Source organism: Fusarium oxysporum, chromosome IV (genome assembly GCF_013085055.1).
Source record: "Fusarium oxysporum Fo47 chromosome IV, complete sequence".
Taxonomy (NCBI): Eukaryota; Fungi; Ascomycota; class Sordariomycetes; order Hypocreales; family Nectriaceae; genus Fusarium; species Fusarium oxysporum.
This window is the reverse complement of record NC_072843.1, coordinates 4,590,963-4,608,111: the sequence shown is the minus strand read 5'-3', so window position 1 is coordinate 4,608,111 and position 17,149 is coordinate 4,590,963. Positions and strand designations below refer to the sequence as shown.

At 47.0% G+C, this 17,149-nt stretch overlaps 6 protein-coding genes across 6 annotated transcripts; 3 read left to right on the top strand and 3 right to left on the bottom strand.

The window, feature by feature from the left end:
• The first annotated feature begins 2,864 nt into the window (after positions 1–2,864).
• FOBCDRAFT_260298 (uncharacterized protein) lies at positions 2,865–3,738 on the top strand. Its single transcript, XM_031177929.3, has 2 exons — positions 2,865–3,305; positions 3,362–3,738. The coding sequence occupies exons 1-2, from the start codon at positions 3,026–3,028 to the stop codon at positions 3,544–3,546; spliced, it is 465 nt and encodes a 154-aa protein (XP_031043816.2). The 5' UTR covers positions 2,865–3,025; the 3' UTR covers positions 3,547–3,738.
• A 2,222-nt stretch (positions 3,739–5,960) lies between these two features.
• On the top strand, positions 5,961–7,402 carry FOBCDRAFT_181826 (Rieske [2Fe-2S] iron-sulfur domain-containing protein). The gene is made up of 2 exons (XM_031177931.3): positions 5,961–6,785; positions 6,836–7,402. The coding sequence occupies exons 1-2, from the start codon at positions 6,001–6,003 to the stop codon at positions 7,224–7,226; spliced, it is 1,176 nt and encodes a 391-aa protein (XP_031043818.2). The 5' UTR covers positions 5,961–6,000; the 3' UTR covers positions 7,227–7,402.
• Positions 7,403–7,568: 166 nt separating this feature from the next.
• FOBCDRAFT_239441 (uncharacterized protein) lies at positions 7,569–8,654 on the bottom strand (the record flags this gene model as incomplete). The annotated part of the gene is made up of 4 exons (XM_054704399.1): positions 7,569–7,666; positions 7,719–7,928; positions 8,152–8,248; positions 8,304–8,654. The coding sequence occupies 4 exons, from the start codon at positions 8,652–8,654 to the stop codon at positions 7,569–7,571; spliced, it is 756 nt and encodes a 251-aa protein (XP_054560374.1).
• Positions 8,655–10,128: 1,474 nt separating this feature from the next.
• Positions 10,129–11,778, bottom strand: FOBCDRAFT_239440 (beta-lactamase/transpeptidase-like protein; the record flags this gene model as incomplete). The annotated part of the gene is made up of 1 exon (XM_054704398.1): positions 10,129–11,778. The coding sequence occupies one exon, from the start codon at positions 11,776–11,778 to the stop codon at positions 10,129–10,131; it is 1,650 nt and encodes a 549-aa protein (XP_054560373.1).
• A 753-nt stretch (positions 11,779–12,531) lies between these two features.
• On the top strand, positions 12,532–15,547 carry FOBCDRAFT_239439 (P-loop containing nucleoside triphosphate hydrolase protein; the record flags this gene model as incomplete). The annotated part of the gene is made up of 8 exons (XM_059610255.1): positions 12,532–12,822; positions 12,883–13,081; positions 13,297–13,605; positions 13,730–14,333; positions 14,401–14,472; positions 14,678–15,210; positions 15,259–15,439; positions 15,517–15,547. The coding sequence occupies 8 exons, from the start codon at positions 12,532–12,534 to the stop codon at positions 15,545–15,547; spliced, it is 2,220 nt and encodes a 739-aa protein (XP_059464788.1).
• A 408-nt stretch (positions 15,548–15,955) lies between these two features.
• Positions 15,956–16,725, bottom strand: FOBCDRAFT_181824 (uncharacterized protein; the record flags this gene model as incomplete). The annotated part of the gene is made up of 1 exon (XM_031177932.3): positions 15,956–16,725. The coding sequence occupies one exon, from the start codon at positions 16,723–16,725 to the stop codon at positions 15,976–15,978; it is 750 nt and encodes a 249-aa protein (XP_031043819.2). The 3' UTR covers positions 15,956–15,975.
• Positions 16,726–17,149: the final 424 nt, after the last annotated feature.

The window sequence follows — 17,149 nt, the reverse complement described above, 5'->3', positions numbered from 1 at the left end:
GGTAAAACTTCTTTGGCCTGGATAAAATTATTTTTCTAAACGAACTGGGCATACGCAAAAGAAAGACACAAAGGAATAACAAACAGGTCCTTAAGTAGACCACCGCAACAAGATCAAGCCACCTCGTGTGTATTGAAGCAGTATGGTCAATCGTAGGAACATGGAGGCAAACAAGACAAAGGTTTCAAGTGTTGAGAAGCCGTTGTCTCCACCAAGCTCGGTATGCCTCTCAGTTTCTGTCGTTTCAGTTATGAGAAACTGACCCCTTTGACCATGTCACCAATGTTATGATCAGGAAATCCGGCGCCGCAGGGCTGACTGCGTCAGCCAGAAGCCAACATCTTCAGATTGGCACCCTTTTTGAAGCTGGGAGGAAGGACTTGATGTTCTGGTGTTGGAGAACAGGTTCCTTGCAATATAAGGCTTAGATTGACCCGTCCGGATGACGGTATTCCGATGAGTTTGAAGGTAACTGTGACGCTGGCGGGGACATGCTGGCGAGAAGTAGAGAAACTCCTTCCATTCATTCCCATATCATTATTGATTCCTGTCACCGCAGAAAGGAAATATGAGGCCGCCTCCTGCCAGCCTTCACATTGAAATATTCCATCAAGTCGCAATTCTTGTTCAAGGATTCAAGTCTCGGTGGCCCTGCTAGACATATCGGCGCAGATGAGAACCGACTGTAGGAAACAGTTGACTAATTCAACAAAGAGTGCCTCGAATGGCTTTGTTCGAGATTTTCGACGTGACCTCAATCCATATAACAAAGTTTTTAGCGATGCAAGCCATGGTCGAATCACAAGTTGGGCACCATCAAGAAAGGACCTTTCTACGCAGTTGAGATACACCCCAGCGATACCGGGACAATAGGCGGTCTCGTCACTGACGAGCGCGCGAGGGTTACGAATAAACAAGGTCAACGACCGTTGGAAATCCGTGGGATCCCCTACTCTTCAATGTTTAACCTCTTTATCTGAAAATATCGCACTGGAGATGTTTGAATTGAACGTGATTGGTAGTAGCAAATATGCTCAATGGGGGCGGGATCGGAGGTCGGGCAACTATGTAGGCTAATTAAAATACTTTATTCTCTACTCCATCAGCACTTGATTAATAACTCTCATGGGCGAATCCTCGCGCTACCTTGTTGGAATTGCCTTATTCTGTTGTAAATACGAAATAACCCCTCTGTTAATACCTATTTGAAAAAACTCTTAAAGTGTTATGTTGAGGATTTGCGTGATATAATAATAAGATTAGATTTTTCACCTTTTAAGATTGCTGTATATGTTATAGACGGCGCTGATGGTTTTTTAAATAGTAGCGAAATCCCTGGTGCAATGCGGCTTTGTTTAAAAAATATTGTATTGGCTTTAAGCTTAATACGAGCTCGTCTAGATAATCTCGCGCCTCACTAACTCGATCAGATGGCTGGTCGCATTCCATGCAGTAATTTGAAATGATTAATGAAATTTTGTTTTAGTCAGCTGGCCAGTCATCAATGCGATCAATTAACAAGACCCAGAAGCTTAACGCAGATAATTTCCAAAGAATTTTACCAGCATGCAAATCCAGTACATGTTGGTGTTGAGGCTATTGATGCAGTAAGCTGATCATGCATGCACTTAAGATCCTCAGCCACGCAGGAATCACCCATAAAGGTACTCACTGGCTAAAAATACGACTAAAAGTTAGTGGTGTGATGTAACGCTGCACCCATGAGGCTACACACGGGATCAACTGTTAGGCTCGGAAGTCGGTCAATCACCTTCTTTTCTCCAATTCTAGAACGAGCAGGTTACCCTAACGGTGAAAGTCAATTGTAATACGAACTACGGATATAACACGTACAGTACCATCGACTCAAAACCACGTTCTAGTCTAAGAGAGAGTCATGGTCACGTTGAACTTGTGAAAAATACCCTATAGTTACAGCTCGTGCGCGAGATTCCGGGCACACAGTCAGTGCATTAATGGTTCCACTCGGCTTTAAATTACGGCAAGTTTTCAGTGTCTGCCGGACCCAACGGTGTCTCAGAGCCCAGCCTCCCCCGCCTCGGCGTCCACGATGACGTCCAGACCCGCTCGAGTTGCCACTTTTTCAAGATTTGGTAGTCCCGTAATGGCTTGGCTCGGCACGGCAATTCTGTTGAGCTTTCTGGTCTGTGTATCGTCTGGTTCCTTCTAGAAATGAGTCCATGGTGATGTTGGAGGAAGTGCATGAACAAAGCAGTCCGTGTTTTTACAGCGCCTGCACGTTTAAGCGGTCAGTCTCACTCATACTAATAACGCGGTGAGACCGCCTATTTATTAGACCTGTTCCTCATAGATGCACAATGTCGTCATTGTTCCTCTCTGTGCATGCAGTACACGGCTGAGGCTGCGCAAAATTCACCGATCTACCTAATCACAGAGTCAGGAACAAATGACATACCCGTTCTTGTGAATCATGCTGTGACCATTACGTCGAAATGTCCGATCGCAGAATCCCCTTACCTCTCAACAAAGAAGCATAATCCCAATTCAGCACTAGCGGGGCGGACGATGCACGGGTAGGGCCATGATCAGCCCCTGGCTCATCTAATAATAACCCACCCGCCCTGTGAATACGAGCTAAGCATAATTCTTAATGCAAAAACCCATGCGATAATAACATGACGCACAGAGCAGTCGGATGTTTCGGCATGCTGTCTACTGCAGCATTGGGTTAGATTTCCGGTCGACAAACTTGCATTTGCTGATCTTGACAACCCCGCAGAAATCACGAGGCCAGAGTTTCTCCGGACAAGACGATGGATCATACTTCGTATAGGTGATATTAGGGCGCAGCTAGTGCAAAGTACTTCGTATCCTATTCGAGAAGCCCAGAGGTCAGATCCCGATTCTCACATAATATAAAAGCATATATTTACCCAGCTTCTGTTTACTTTGATCATCTCATCTCATCTCATCATTCACTCTCAATCTTCTACATCACAACCCTTACATCAAACTTTTTCATACCCAACTCTAAACCGTCACCATGAAGTTCGCTGCTTTCACCGCTCTCGCCGCCGTCTTCGGCTCTGCTGCTGCTGCCAACAAGGCCAATGTCATCAACGACTGCACCAACACCATCTACGTCCAGTCCTTCCCCTACGGCGGCGGTGCTCCCGGTCCCTTGACCACTGTCAAGCCCGGCCAGCGATTCTCTGAGGATCTTCGTGCCTCTGGTTCTACCATCAAGATCGCCACCACCCGAACTCTCACCAAGCCTCTCTTCTTCGGCTACTCTTCCGAGTCTCAGCCCAACAATGTTTACTGTAGGTCTTCCCTTCTTCTGCCTTGACTAAATGACACCACTGACATTCTTCTCCAGACGAGTTCAGCACTGAGTTCGGCAACCCCTTCGCTGACAAGCACAACATCTTGAGCCCTGGTGAGGGTTGCGAGAAGTTCGACTGCAAGCCCAACGATGCCAAGTGCTACAGCACCCCCAGCATGAAGAAGGTCTACGGCTGCCCCAGCCCCGTCAACCTGTACGCCAAGGTCTGCGCCAAGTAAATTGGTAGCCTTGACATCGGCTTTGCTTCCAGTGGCATTTAATAAGACCATATCAACGGCTGACGCCCTGGTTTCATGGATCAACTCACTGGGTTAATACTTCTTCGTTACATACATTATTAAGCGGCTTCGGAGTCCTTTAGATAGAGTACTTCCTATAAATCGGAAGACCAATACATATTATTATCTTCAGCCACTTCAATCATTGTGACATTAGCTTGTCCTTTCATCGCTATCAACTGTTATCTTATACCCACGTAGCCATAATGAACCAGTAATACTTGCTCAACTAGTTAGTTATGTAGAATAAAAGCCGTAGCCCATGTTGGTGAAATGATGCCTTTGGCATGAGAGAAACTGCTGACTACCTCAAGTCTCGTCATGCCGGATTGCCTGCGCCTCCCAGTTAGTTACAACATGATCATCTGGATAGTCTGACTTAGCTGACACTCTCCACTCCACTGGCCTTGGCAAAGTGATAACTTCGTTTGGTGCACTTCGGGCGCTAGACATATATTTTCCGAGGTTCAGTTCGGGAAAGTGTCCGATTAGATGAATAAGATATAAGCAGCTGTATCATGACTAGAAAAGACAAGTTTCGGTTGACGGTGTCAAGAAGGAACGGCTTCGAGATGTTGCTTAAAGCTGTGCTCTCTAGGATCGAGTGTATACAAAGTTAATACTAAGATGCTACCGTAACCATCCATACTGCCTGCAACTCATTCCATAGAACAGTGCATGGGGTGCTCACTATAGTTGGATATTCTAGGTCATTGTGTGTCGAGATCGCAAAGTCCTGCTGATAGATATAACGATAGGGAGGAATGTACATTGAACATAGTGATAAGCAGTTAATGAGCGCGCCTATTTGGCAGGAAACAATCCAAACATGGCCTGAGAGCGAAGACTAACTGCCAGTTCTGTGAGTTCAAGATGAAGACAGCATCTTTCAGCTGGGTTATTGTCCAATCAGGGCTATAGCTCGGTATAACAAAGAGCTCGATGTCATTGTGACATGAGTGGGATTGAGTAACACTGGGCCTCCTACAACTTTTGATGCCATCATCATCAAGTCATGACAACGAAAGGAGCAATAACCGTTATGTCAACATATCGGCCTGAGTTTGTACGGCTTGCAACAATATACGCTCTTATTGGCCAGCATGGTATTGCCATTCCTGCGTGCGCAGCATTGTCCATTCTGTTCTATACAGAAGTCGTCCACAATCAGAACTTTGTCAGGACGATAAAGTTGCACTTTATATGTGATCAATTGGTCTTTACTGATCCAAAATTGCACACCAGTCCTGTTCGATCATGCTCGGACTTCCTAGACGATGAGGTCGTCGTCAATTGTTTCATCAGGTAATCAGTACACGCCCGATACGATGACGGAGCAAGATGAGACATTTGGAGCTGAGTTCTGTAGCTGAAAGCTTATCGCAGCGCACCTTAGATATTTATACGAATGCGGAGAATGGCCGATCTCGGGATGTTATGGCGCGACAGAAAGTTACCATACCACTCTGCTGTTGATGGAAGCAGACCGACGGCAGATCCTCACTGCGATTACCCCTCAACACCAAAGGCTTACTTTGATGCAGATAAATCCGTGTTTGGATAAATGCAACGGCGGTGTCAAGCATTGGGCCGCCATAGAAGTCAGCTGGTGCCTTCTGAGCTGTCAGTCGCCAGCAAGCTACCATTTATTGGCATAGCGGCGGGTGATACTCCGGGAAGCGATGCATATTTATGTAACATTAAAATTCTAGAAAAGGTCCAGAACACAAAACACCACGTTTGTTATCTAGAAGAAATTGAAATGCCGTGCCACGGACGCGCGCTGTTGGTTGAAATCATAGATAGCAGAACCCCCGCAACCGGCTGCGATTTACCGATGCCGATCAAGGTTGCGTCACGATACGGGGACCGAAACATCGGGGCACGGACACAAAAGTCCGGTATCTCTGAGCGAAATGCGGAGGTCGAAAGATGCGGGGTGCGATAACCTAGAACGCGATAGGAAATTGTAATACAAGTACCGCTGATGGCTTCAACCAGCTGATGCGTCGCTGCCACGTTGGACCGGGGACATATCGATACAAGAGGGGAATGTGACCCGGGGTTGACGGCGTAGAACCGTTCAAGGGCGGAAGAAACTCCATGGTCCACTTGATCTGCGCCCAATCCCGTCAATGACATTTGTCGATGAGACTAGAGTAAATGTCCTTATCACCGATCACATGACCGGGTGCTTAGCGGGATGCCCGTTTATCTTGCAATCATTCTATCATTGTTTGGGCGAAAGTGGCGTTGACCATGGGAACATAATGTCGGCCGGTCTAGATCAATTCCACGCGTAGTAAATATATAGATTGACATGTCCCCCCCCCAGCAGTAGACATATTGATCGGTAAACATCCATCACTCCAAGGTACTCTGACCTCCAGCAACATGTTGACTCTCGGTACACTCATCTTCTTCGCCATAGCGGCTGCTATCGCCCTCATCGCAAAGAAGACACTATCTAAACCACAGAAGGAAAACCTTATCTCAAGAGCCATCCCCGCCGCTCCACCCCTCACTCAACCCCTCCCCTCAACATGGTACAAGTCAGACGACATCTACGAACTTGAGCGAAGAGCCATCTTCTCAAAGAAATGGATCCTGCTCACTCACAAGATGCGCTTCGACCAGACTGGCGCCTGGGTTCGATATGCTGAAGCTGGTTTCGATTTCTTCCTCATCCGAAATGCAGAGGGTACTATCAGGGGCTTTCACAACATCTGCCGTCACCGTGCTTTTCCCGTCGTTGTCAAGGATAATGGCCAGAACAACGTCTTGTCCTGCAAGTACCATGGTTGGTCTTACGGTATGAACGGCCAGCTTGCCAAGGCTCCTCTGTATCAGGATCTCCCCGGATTTGATCGCTCCAAGAACGGTCTCTTCCCTCTTCACACTCACGTCGATGCCAACGGCTTTGTCTGGATCAACATGGACGCCAAGGCCGTGCCTGAGAACCCATGGAGCGAGGACCTCAGCCAATCAGCGAATCACGGATCTTTCAACTTTGATGACTACAAGTTTGATCATGTCAAGCAAGACACAAGCAGCTTCAACTGGAAGACACTGGCCGACAAGTCTTGCACTGGTAGCAACATTGACAATTTTGAGAACGCCGCTGAGAAGAAATCTGTTGCCAACGACTTCTTCTTCCCCAACGCCTCCATGACTATCTCGTAAGTCCCTCATTAAGCAAATTGTGACGAGCAACAACTGACCAATTCAGTCCTCACTTCTTCTTCCTCTTGCGATGTGTCCCTACATCAGCCACAAAGTCCCAACTACAGTATGAAGTCTACCGACACAAGAGCGCCAGCGAGTCCGACTTCAAGAAGGTCGAAGAGATCCTCCAGCAAACAGCCAGCGAACAAGAAGCCCCCGCCGAGAAGAACCTCCGCGCCGGCGTTCTCGTTGACCAGACCCCTCTTCAGTTCCAGAACCAAGTGTATCAACTAGTCGAGCACCACCGCAAGCTCGAGGGTGTCGCTGGTCGTGAGATTCGACCCGCTCAGCAGATCCTGGACAAGTCTGCTACCAAGACTGAGCAAGACGAGAGTCTCTACTCTTCCTGCTCTGGTCTTTCGTGTGGTAAAATAGCCAAGGACCTTTCTTGGTAATCGGGGAGTTTGTAAAATAGAATCGGCGCATAGATGGAGTGGTTTTAGCATATTAGATTACAGACGGTATAGAGGGAGGATCTATACGAAAAGCGTCTAGTATTTGGGACGGTTCAAGTTTAATTAGCATAGTGATGAGTAATGCAAAGCTCCAGGGCTGCTGAATCTTTATAAAAGCATGATATTGAGTAAGACACACGTAGCGGCCTTTCTTTTATTGTAAAAGTCGCTCAGTCTTTTCCTGCAGCCGTATAGCACGACAAATGGAGATATAATATGGCCAAGATCAGCTGAGGAACGAATGTATTTCTTGTTTCATGTTTTAAAAATACCAAAGCTACTTTAAAAAGATGAAACTACCAGAGCCCTCACTTCAATGCTCTCTCGTGCTTTACCTGATGGTGCAATTTTCTTTTTCTGGAAAGACGTATGCGGACAGCCTGAAAGATGGGATTAGCATAACTTAAACATTTGAAGCCCTTTTGTTCTTACACGTAGCTACAACATCCTCTTTAGAATCAAACATCTTGATCAGTAGGGCCTCGTCTGGTGTTTGCTTGTTCAAATAATACCACCGGTAGCGATCGCTCTCAAGAGGGTAGAGTGACTCTCCAATGTGGTGCTTTCGTACGTGATCGACCTTGATCAGCTTCTCCGGTGGCACCGTACTGCCGTCGCAAACGGCGAGAGGCCAGTCCTCGACTGGATGGTATATAGGACGCCAAATACTAAAGATATGCGTGAGTTTTATTTCCGAGACCGTAGAAATGAATAAGCGCACTTAATAATGCGGATCCTTTTGGTTTGAAGAAAGGATATGTCGTTTCCGAGAATCGATTTAGCTCGCTTGATTGCGGCAAAGGGACTTTGGTCTACTTGACTCAGTTCCATTCGCGATGAGAAGATTCAAAGGTCCCATACTCACCCACATGAACATCTTGAACTGGCTTCAAGCATAGCATCGGATCATTGAGATTGACAATGGTGCCAGGCTTGGGGTCCGGCAAGCCACTGGACCGAAGCTGAAACCCGAGGTTATTCTCAGTATCACAATACAGGCTGATGATGATTACAGACCGTCCAGTCAAAAATGTGTACATCGATGTCTGGTTCCACGCTCTTGAGCAGAGCTTCGATCGACGGAAGATAGTCTTTCTTGATTGTGGCCTCGTCAAAACAGCTCGTCTTCAGCGTGTTCGATACCACCTGAAAGCCATTTTGATCAAGATTGAAGATTGTTCGTAGACCGCGCAAATCATGTATTGTCTCAGGCTGTCCAGGCCTGAGCTGAAAGTTGCTCCTTTCAATCCCTGGCGGCGCTTGGGACAGAATCTCATAAGGCTTCTCATGTTCGAAGATATCTGAATCCTGGAAGTAGTTTAGTCTGACAATTTCGTCTTCAGGTGCCGTAACATGCAAAGGATCCATGGCGAGAGACGGTTAGGCAACAGGATAAGAACCCCAGGGTGTAATGAGGATTGGTCGAGTAGTTGAGCACAATGAATAATACGAAAGGGTAAATCGATCGATGTGGGAATGGGAAGGATCTTATATATTAATTTACCAAAGCGGCTGATGTGGACCCTGGGGCCAGATAGCGAATGCATGCTCTGCTTGATATAGTTCTTTCTTCACAAAATCTCCTACACGATGGAGGAATTCACGCGGTTTCGAAGCATAATATCTCCAATTTTGCATCTATGTAGAAATAAAAGTCGCCATGCATCTACATGGATCACATCCACATTTAGCACATGTTCCGTCAGGAGGCCGAGGATATCCAATAACTAGTTGATCATCAGGGCTTTCGGCTTCTGATCCGCTTTCTTCACCAGAAAAGAAGCTCTTCCATGGTTGGCGTCTGCCATCGCTATTGTCAGGCTGGTCTGATCCAGGAGTATCGCTAGCGGGAGGCATTTTGACCTGGCAGATGTGTAAGTAGTAGTCCTTGGCTAAGTATCTACTGTGATAAAACGAACTGCTTTATTGAGTACTGCGTCTCGTATTGGATATAACAATGCGGGGTTGTTGAGGCCGGACTGAGATATCACACTCTGAGAAGATGTTGGCCTTGAAATACCTAGGGTCGCGAAGAGTCGAGGCCCGAAGCAGCAAGCCTGATTCACCGAAAAGAGGGGTAACTGAGGAAGGGTCGCATAAAGTGCATGCCCACTCTCGTCTATGACGCAAAGTTGAGAGACAACGTGAATAATTTTAAAGTGAGGCTGAATAGCGGCCGAATCAGGATCTCGCGTGCGAATGGCCCAGCCACTGGCGCAAGAAAAGTGTGCGTTTGAAACCCAACGCTTTGATTATGAATAAATCCCTCATCTATGCTTACTTGACGTGGTCATGCGGTCGATGCTCAATGGTCGCGGTCGAACGGCGTAGGCTGTTTAGGTGGCGATCCATTCAAGCCGTGGCATATTCAGCTGCAGCTCAATTCCTCTCACTCAACTAGGTACGTATACTTGGCATTGTCTGATGACTCGAGGATCGCCACCTGCGCCTGGCTGGAATGAGCGATGTCGAAGGCTAGGGGATGTTGTCATGGTTGGCAGGACAACGTTGGCTGGTACTTGTGAAATATCTTTGGTCTTGATGTATGATTCTGCTCAAAGAGGGTATATGTCGAGTTTTAACGATTTGAGAACTTGATATCATACATACATGTAAAGTTGAGTCCATAGTCAAACATGTGTCAGCTGAGAACGAAAGAGCTAGAGTAGAGTTGGTATTTTGATAGCCTATATCGCCTAAAATCTTGACTTATACTGCAACCAAGCAGGTAGAAATTTATAAGCAATTTCAATTACACTAGGAAGAAGTGCGGTGCCCTGCAGACCCGAAAACGTTGGTCCAAGTTGAGCAAGCTGTTGACAAGAATTTGAGCCCCTGTTTCCTAGAGCTCCGTGATATCTTCATCAGCCTCTGCCTCTCCCTGTTTCTGACGTTTGAATGCTTCACCATATCCGCCGAGGGACACCTCGTGCTTCCACCACAGGGTATTGAGGGGGCCATCTTTGTCGCCTGCATTGCCAAATCTTACCATGTAGAATTCTTCTCCGTATCCATCGTAGCGGGCAAGTCTTGCAGCCTCATCGTGGCCTAGAAACCAGAAGAAGCTGTCATCCTGGTATGGCTCCAGTTTGAAGGTGTAGTCTTTCCTCCCCATGAATGAAACATAAAGTACATCGTCCTCAGCCTCTAAGATGTCGATGAAGAAGTTCTTTGCTGCGTTGTAATACTTTCCGATGTACGCATCGAGGGGTTTGATAGGTTTGGATCGCGTACATCCTTCAATCAATCTTTTGTGAATAGCATCCATTCTTGTGCTCCCCAAGGTTGCAGAAATTCTGGCCAGCTTTACATAATCGTGCGCATTGTCCAAGTTGTCAAAAAGTGCTTCTATGAGAAGATCGCTAATGTACCTTGAGCCGGCATTTAGGGTCATAGAGTTTGTCAAGACAACTACTGCCTGGTTCGTCTCAGGGAACAGAGTTGCATGGGTCTGATATCCTGGGATGTCGCCACTGTGCCAGATGGCAAGGCGAGACCCGGTACCGATTCCAATCAAAGGGCTAAGTTCCGGATTGCCACGTGAGGGAGCAAGAACAGACGGTAACTGGGATCTTAGCCAGCCATACCCATAAGAGTGTTCTCGAACTAGAGGCATTGGTAGAATATTCCACCCTGTCCACATAGCTGCAAGTCCAGGCAGCGAGGGCCTTTGGCGCTGATGTGAGGTCCTTGCAGTCGCTCTGATCTCCAGCTGCTCTGCAGCGGACACCATCAAGGCATCATAGAAATTAAGAAGGTCGTCAATACAGCTTCGAACACCGCCCGCAGGGCCCATCAAAACATCCTTCCCCTTTAGAGCCGGAGGGATTTGAACGACTGATGCGTTTTTGAGGGCGGCGTAGGGCTTGGCTTCATTCTCCATGCCCTCTGCATCGGTGTAATATGTTCGCTTCATACCCAACGGCTCGAGAAGCTTTTCTCGGAGGAACGAAGAGTATGATGAGCCCGAGACCTTCTCAATGACGTGGCCGAGTACTTCGTAGGCAAAGTTGTTGTATATAAAAGAATTGCGGAATGAACCTCCTTGTGGCACGTAGCTCAAGATGTCGACGGCATCGTCATGCTTTAGAAGAGGTACATTGTTTGATCCTAACCAGAGGGCGTCGAAGGCGGACAAGCCACTGTGATGAGATAAAAGGTCGGCGATGGTAGTGTGGCGGCTCAGGTCATGAGAGTCTCTCTGGAAGTCGGGTAAGATTTTACACAGAGGGTCGTCCCAGCCTAGGCGACCGTCCTCAACCAAATAAGCGAGTAGAATAGAAGTAAAGGATTTTGACAAAGAACCAAGGACGAAGGTGCTTTCGCTGTCGCAGGCGCTCTGGCTCTCGACATCGCAAAAGCCATATGACGCCTGGTGGATGATTTGGCCGTTGTCAATGACACCGACCGAGACTCCAGCAATGCCAGACAAGCGAGTTATCTCGGTGATAGTGGAAGATAGGCTTGCGAAGAGCGCATTAGAGGTCTTCATGGTGAATGGAAATGTTGATGAAAGATCCACTAACCATGCAATAGCGAATTGGTCGTGGTAGGTCAGCTCTCTGCTCTAGGTGTTGACTAAGTGCGGGGAAGAGGTTTTGCCATTGGGCCTGTGTCTGGAGTAAGAAATCTGGCAATGTAGCTATCAAGTAACGACTAAGTTTTCCAGGGCAAAAGATTGTGTGAAACCCCGCGTCTTGGTTCTGAAGAGGAGCGTTACACGGGAGTATCACGCGTGAGGCCATGTTCTAGTAAGCAACACACCATTGACTGAATAAAAGGACACGTGTACGCAATAAAGGCTGAAATATGTGACACAAAGGTCGTACAATACCACATATTACATCTCGGTCACCCGGTCGGTCAATCGGTCGGCCAGTGAATGGAATCGGGTAAGGTAACATTATGCAAGGGTTACAGGTGTGGCTGACAACAATACTTAGCAATGTACAATTCTCCTCCGAGCCTGAATCGCCTGGAAATATACAGGACCAATCATCAGCCACCAAGGCGCTCATGTTGCTTGGCCTCAAAATAGTTGTCTATTGCACTTTCGGAGTCAAGCGTTCCAAGCTCAAGTCAATGGGACTTTCACTCGCAGTGGCTAGCTGAGCAACGGTTGCAACCAAGAGACTGGACCATGAGTGTAAAAAGAATGGCATCTGTCTTGTTGATGGTTCTAGCCTGAATCGTCGTAATACGCAATGTTTTGGGCCTTTTTGGTGTCTCGCTACCGTGCGTTAATATGGCTTCCACTTTCGACTTCAACAAGGAATGGGAACTATCTATGGAGCGGCAGCGGAAATGCCTGGGCAAAAATTCTAAACGTATCCAATCCTTATCCTACGACAAGTTCAAAACGAGCCTCACAGAGGCTCGTGACAAGCACAGTAGAGCGCCAACAACAGCCGTACTCCAGAAGCTGCAACCCTTGTTCGACCAACTTCACAATTTCGTCAATGCCATCACGTCCATCGTGCAGTCATCCCCTGAACTAACAGGTTTCATCTGGGGAGCGATACAGGCTGTTCTCATAGTATGTAACGAATCCAAGCCTGGTTCGATATCTTTAATTTAGAGATAAACATAATGACAGGTGGCGAGCCGGTTCACAAGCCTTCTTTCGCTCATTACGGAAATGCTTCACGACCTCACATCACTAGTTGTTCAGCTAAATCGATATCTTGCCCTGTTTCCAAAAGCGGATGAACTTCAACAATGTTCGCGCCAGCTTATTGACGATTATGTTGGCTTCTCAATTAGTGCTTTTCTTTTCTTCAAAAGATGGCCAATTTGTTCGTGTCTCTCAGATTCTCTGGAGTGTTAAAATATGTTAATACTCGAACCGCAGACAGCTTACTCAAGCTCTTCTGGTCAACAATTGATAAGAAGTTTGAATCAGCCAAGTCAAGCATAACGAAACATTATACTGAATTTGAACGAAGTTGCAAGTATTCCGTCGATTCAACGTTAGTGAATAATACTCAGGCTATGATACAGATGTTACCAGCCGTTACCGTGTTACCAGCAGCTTCGGAAAAGCTATTCGAGGTTCCGTTTCTAAGAAACCCGCACTTCGCAGAGCGAGATACAGAGGTGGAGCTAGTGCGAACATCTTTGACCCAGCCAAAGCCACCTCATGACATACGTTCCACTATTTGTTTATTACAAGGCCTTGGCGGCGTCGGAAAAACAACCATAGCTTTGGAGTATGCATTTAAATACGGAGGGGAATACGATTTCGTGTTTTGGATCCCAGCGCGAACAGAGCTCGACGTCCTCAACACAGCAACGGCATTGGCCCGAAAGCTTCAAATTGGTGCGCAGTACTTAGAGACGCAGCAGCAGCCTCGATCAAGAGCCGAAGTTTTTCTTTCTTGGCTTCAAACGCTAGGTAGTAGCCCCGACGCGTCTATCACGACGCTGACATTGATCTTCGGCAGACAAGCCTTGGCTTCTTATTTTCGACAATGTAGAAGAACTATCAACTGTGATGCCAATCTGGCCGACAAATGGCCAGGGCCATATCTTACTAACTTCCCAAAATTCCAAACTCGCTCACTTCTGTTCGTCAAACATCGCGGTCTCTCTACTAGACAGTTCTGCTGGATCCCGTCTGTTTCTCGCATACCGAACAGTAGCTCAAAATTCTCTTTCTCAGCCCATTCCAAGTCCAAAGTTGTCAGACCACACTGATCACCGTGAGAAGGCGGAACTCATAGCTACTGAACTCAGTGGTAATCCGCTGGCAATTACAGCTGTTGCTGGACTGCTCTCAAGTATGTCTCTTGAAGAGATTCTGAACACCCTCCAGCGTTATAGCTCCTTTTCGAAAATTCTCCCACCAGGTACAAGCCCTACCCTCGTACAGTATGACAGTCCATTTGGTGCAACCTGGGATAAGGCGCAAGAGAAACTTGATCCGAGTTCACGTCTACTCGTCCAAACACTGGCTATGCTTAGCCCTACTGGGTTAACAGAGGAGATTGTCCTGTCTGGAGATCAGAATGCTAATCTCTCCCTCTTCCGTCTTGATTCTGTGGCTCAGTAAGCACCGTTAAATACCATCCTCTATACCCTACATTCTGATAAGCTTCTAGATATCACTCTGTAGTTTCGGACATACGAAGCCATCATCTTGTTCAGCGTCAAGGCTCCGACGGAAGTGCCTATCTTCTGCTACACGGTTTGTTACAGAAGCATTTTCTCACTCGCTTGGAGAAGAACCCCGAAGAGTTGTTAGACGTGTTTAAAAGAGCCTATAGGCTAATATCCAACATGTTTCCAAAACAATCGCCACTACAAACACCACAGAATGACTTATGGGATAGGAGAGAGCTCTATACTCCTCACATAAAAAGTTTATGTGCTGTCTTTAACAATAATCGAAGGTCTTTACTCTCGGTCGGAATCGCCTTCGCTGAGTTGTTAGGCGACTCCACAAGCTATTTTTGGGAGAGAGGCTTCTACAAAGAGGGTTATGAGACCAGTGATGCCGCAGAAGCAGTTTGCGATACATTAGAGAATGAGTATGCATCTGAAAAGGCCAACATCTATGCTATCTCAGGTGCAATTCGTCAGGGACATGGGATCTCTCAGCGTCGAAGATGTATAGAAACGTGGGGTAAGGCCCTGAAACTACGCCATGCGCATTTACAGGCAAAGATACCATATATGACCATAGATGAAGATATCGTCTGTTGGGGAAATGCGTGGAACGACCTTGGCTGTATCTATGTTGATCTCGGGTCCTATGCTGAGGCTTTTGACTTTTTCATGCTAGCATGGGAAATACGCAAAGCTTCCCCTCTGTGCCAACAGCATTACAACCACTTTCCAGAATCACCGATGAACGTCGCAATAGCTCTCGCTGGAATGAGCAAGCACCAGGAAGCTATTGATCTGATGTCTGAAACGACTCAAAGTACTGATAAGGCATTCACAGATCATAACTGTGCTGTTGTCCAAACAGCTCACTTTGCTCTGGTATCCATTCTGGTCTCTGCTGGAAGATACGAAGATGCATTTTCTGAGGCCAGAGCTGTTTATGAAAGAAGGAATAATATTTTCGGTTTAGCTAGTAGGCAAACTTCCGATGCAGCCTATATGCTGGCGGTTGTAGAAGAGAAACGAGGGAATTTTGACAAGGCCAGGTGAGTAAGAACTCAGAAGAACTTGGAATATGCTGACGCTCAAGCTTTTAAGATCTCTACTTGAACTCGGGTTAAAGGGCCCGAATGGCTGGACTGAGGAAGCCGTAGCGCGGGCCAAGTATAGACTGGGGATCATCTTCAAGCAACTTGGACAAGAAAGTGATGCTTCATTAAAGATTAAGGAAGCAGAAGAAACCTTGGCAACACTGGGGAGCCAATATGGGACGGGGGAGACAAAGTCAGACAACTGGAACCGTGAAGAGGCATTTGATATACTGGTCTCAATGACGGCTGGTCGGTCAACCTTAGGTCAAACCACTAGAGTTGAAGATATAGCAACTTCGCCGTTGAGAAGACTGTGTGGAAGGCTGCTCGAGAAGTTTCGGAAGGAGGGTGATAAGTCGCCTGCTAATCTCTGCCGTCTGTTCAACGTCGAGTATGATATCGATTGGCAGTTATGGAATAACAGCACTAAGTAGAAGGGCTAGTTTAATACTAATCCCTTGCGCTACAAGGCTCCGCAGTCTGATATTTATCTAGATGTTCTTGTCCAATACAAATCCCTTGCAGGCCCAGCACGCAACAACAAGATCCTTCTTCTCCGCCTGTATCTCTCCCGAAAACTCCAGCTTATCGTCTTTCTCAACCGCAACAATAGATTCATACTCATCAATCCACTCAGTTACCTTGATTGAGTTCTCCTGCACCGTCAACAAAAGCTTTTTCTTCCAATCATCAGAGTCACGGTATCCACGTTTATGCATAAGAGCCTGCATCCTGTCCTCTTCTGCCTTGGTCAAGGCGCGCTTGATAGGAATCATGTGGTAGAACTTGCATGATCGGCCAGACTTCTCCATCACGATGCTTCCCTGAATAGTTCCTCTCTTCTGGCCCCTGATAACAATGAGCGGCGTGGGACCGAGACCAGCGGCGAAACTGAAGGGGATGTTCATCTTTTCGCCAGAGTAAAGTGTCAAATCATCATCGTATCTGATGAAAGCGTCGTTTCCTGTAGCCTCACCAAGGCGACGAACTTCACTTGGTAGAAGGCGGCATATTTGTAACTGCCACGGATTACCGGCTTGGGTATTGCGATTGGAGATGTGATAAGTTGGCGTGGCTGGGCTGGCTTCTGTTTCGTACACGTAGCGGCCTTGGATGTTGAATGATTGTTTGGTGGGAGAAATGGATACCTGGGAGAAGAGAGGCGCCTCTAGTCGGAGTGATAATGCATTACGGGGAGTTTCCCCAGAAGAACTAGACTCGACGAGACTGGTTTGACTCATTTTGCAGGAGTTGTCTTATAGAATAACTTAAGTAAGTTGCGAGATGAAGAGATGAATAAATAGACTTGGCTTGGATGAGCAGACGTTAACGTTTTATAGCTATAATAAGCCCATAATACGAAAACGTTTGAGTGTTGCACTGTAGCTAGGCGTCGGAGATATTTTACCACGCTGACTCGAGCCACTGAACAAACAGCTACCCGCTTCAGGCAGGACAGTTCGCTCAGCTCGAGAAATGCCTCAAGCCGACAGTAATCGCACATCATTCGAAACAACCTGCGCCATTAAAGTGAGAAGACTCAATTGGCCAGCACGGATGCGACGGCAATAAAATCATCCTTCGCGACCTCGCCTCTAGTCCGGACCTTTAATTGCCAAGACCTCGCCTGCATTCTCGGGACCGAAGCCAAGCCGTACAGTGCGG

Bases quoted from the DNA above. Each gene is read 5' to 3' on its own strand.
- FOBCDRAFT_260298 (XM_031177929.3), top strand. From the start codon at position 3,026: ATGAAGTTCGCTGCTTTCACCGCTCTCGCCGCCGTCTTCGGCTCTGCT. The intron at 3,306-3,361 runs GTAGGTCTTCCC...ATTCTTCTCCAG, and splicing joins TCAGCCCAACAATGTTTACT to ACGAGTTCAGCACTGAGTTC.
- FOBCDRAFT_181826 (XM_031177931.3), top strand. From the start codon at position 6,001: ATGTTGACTCTCGGTACACTCATCTTCTTCGCCATAGCGGCTGCTATC. The intron at 6,786-6,835 runs GTAAGTCCCTCA...TGACCAATTCAG, and splicing joins AACGCCTCCATGACTATCTC to TCCTCACTTCTTCTTCCTCT.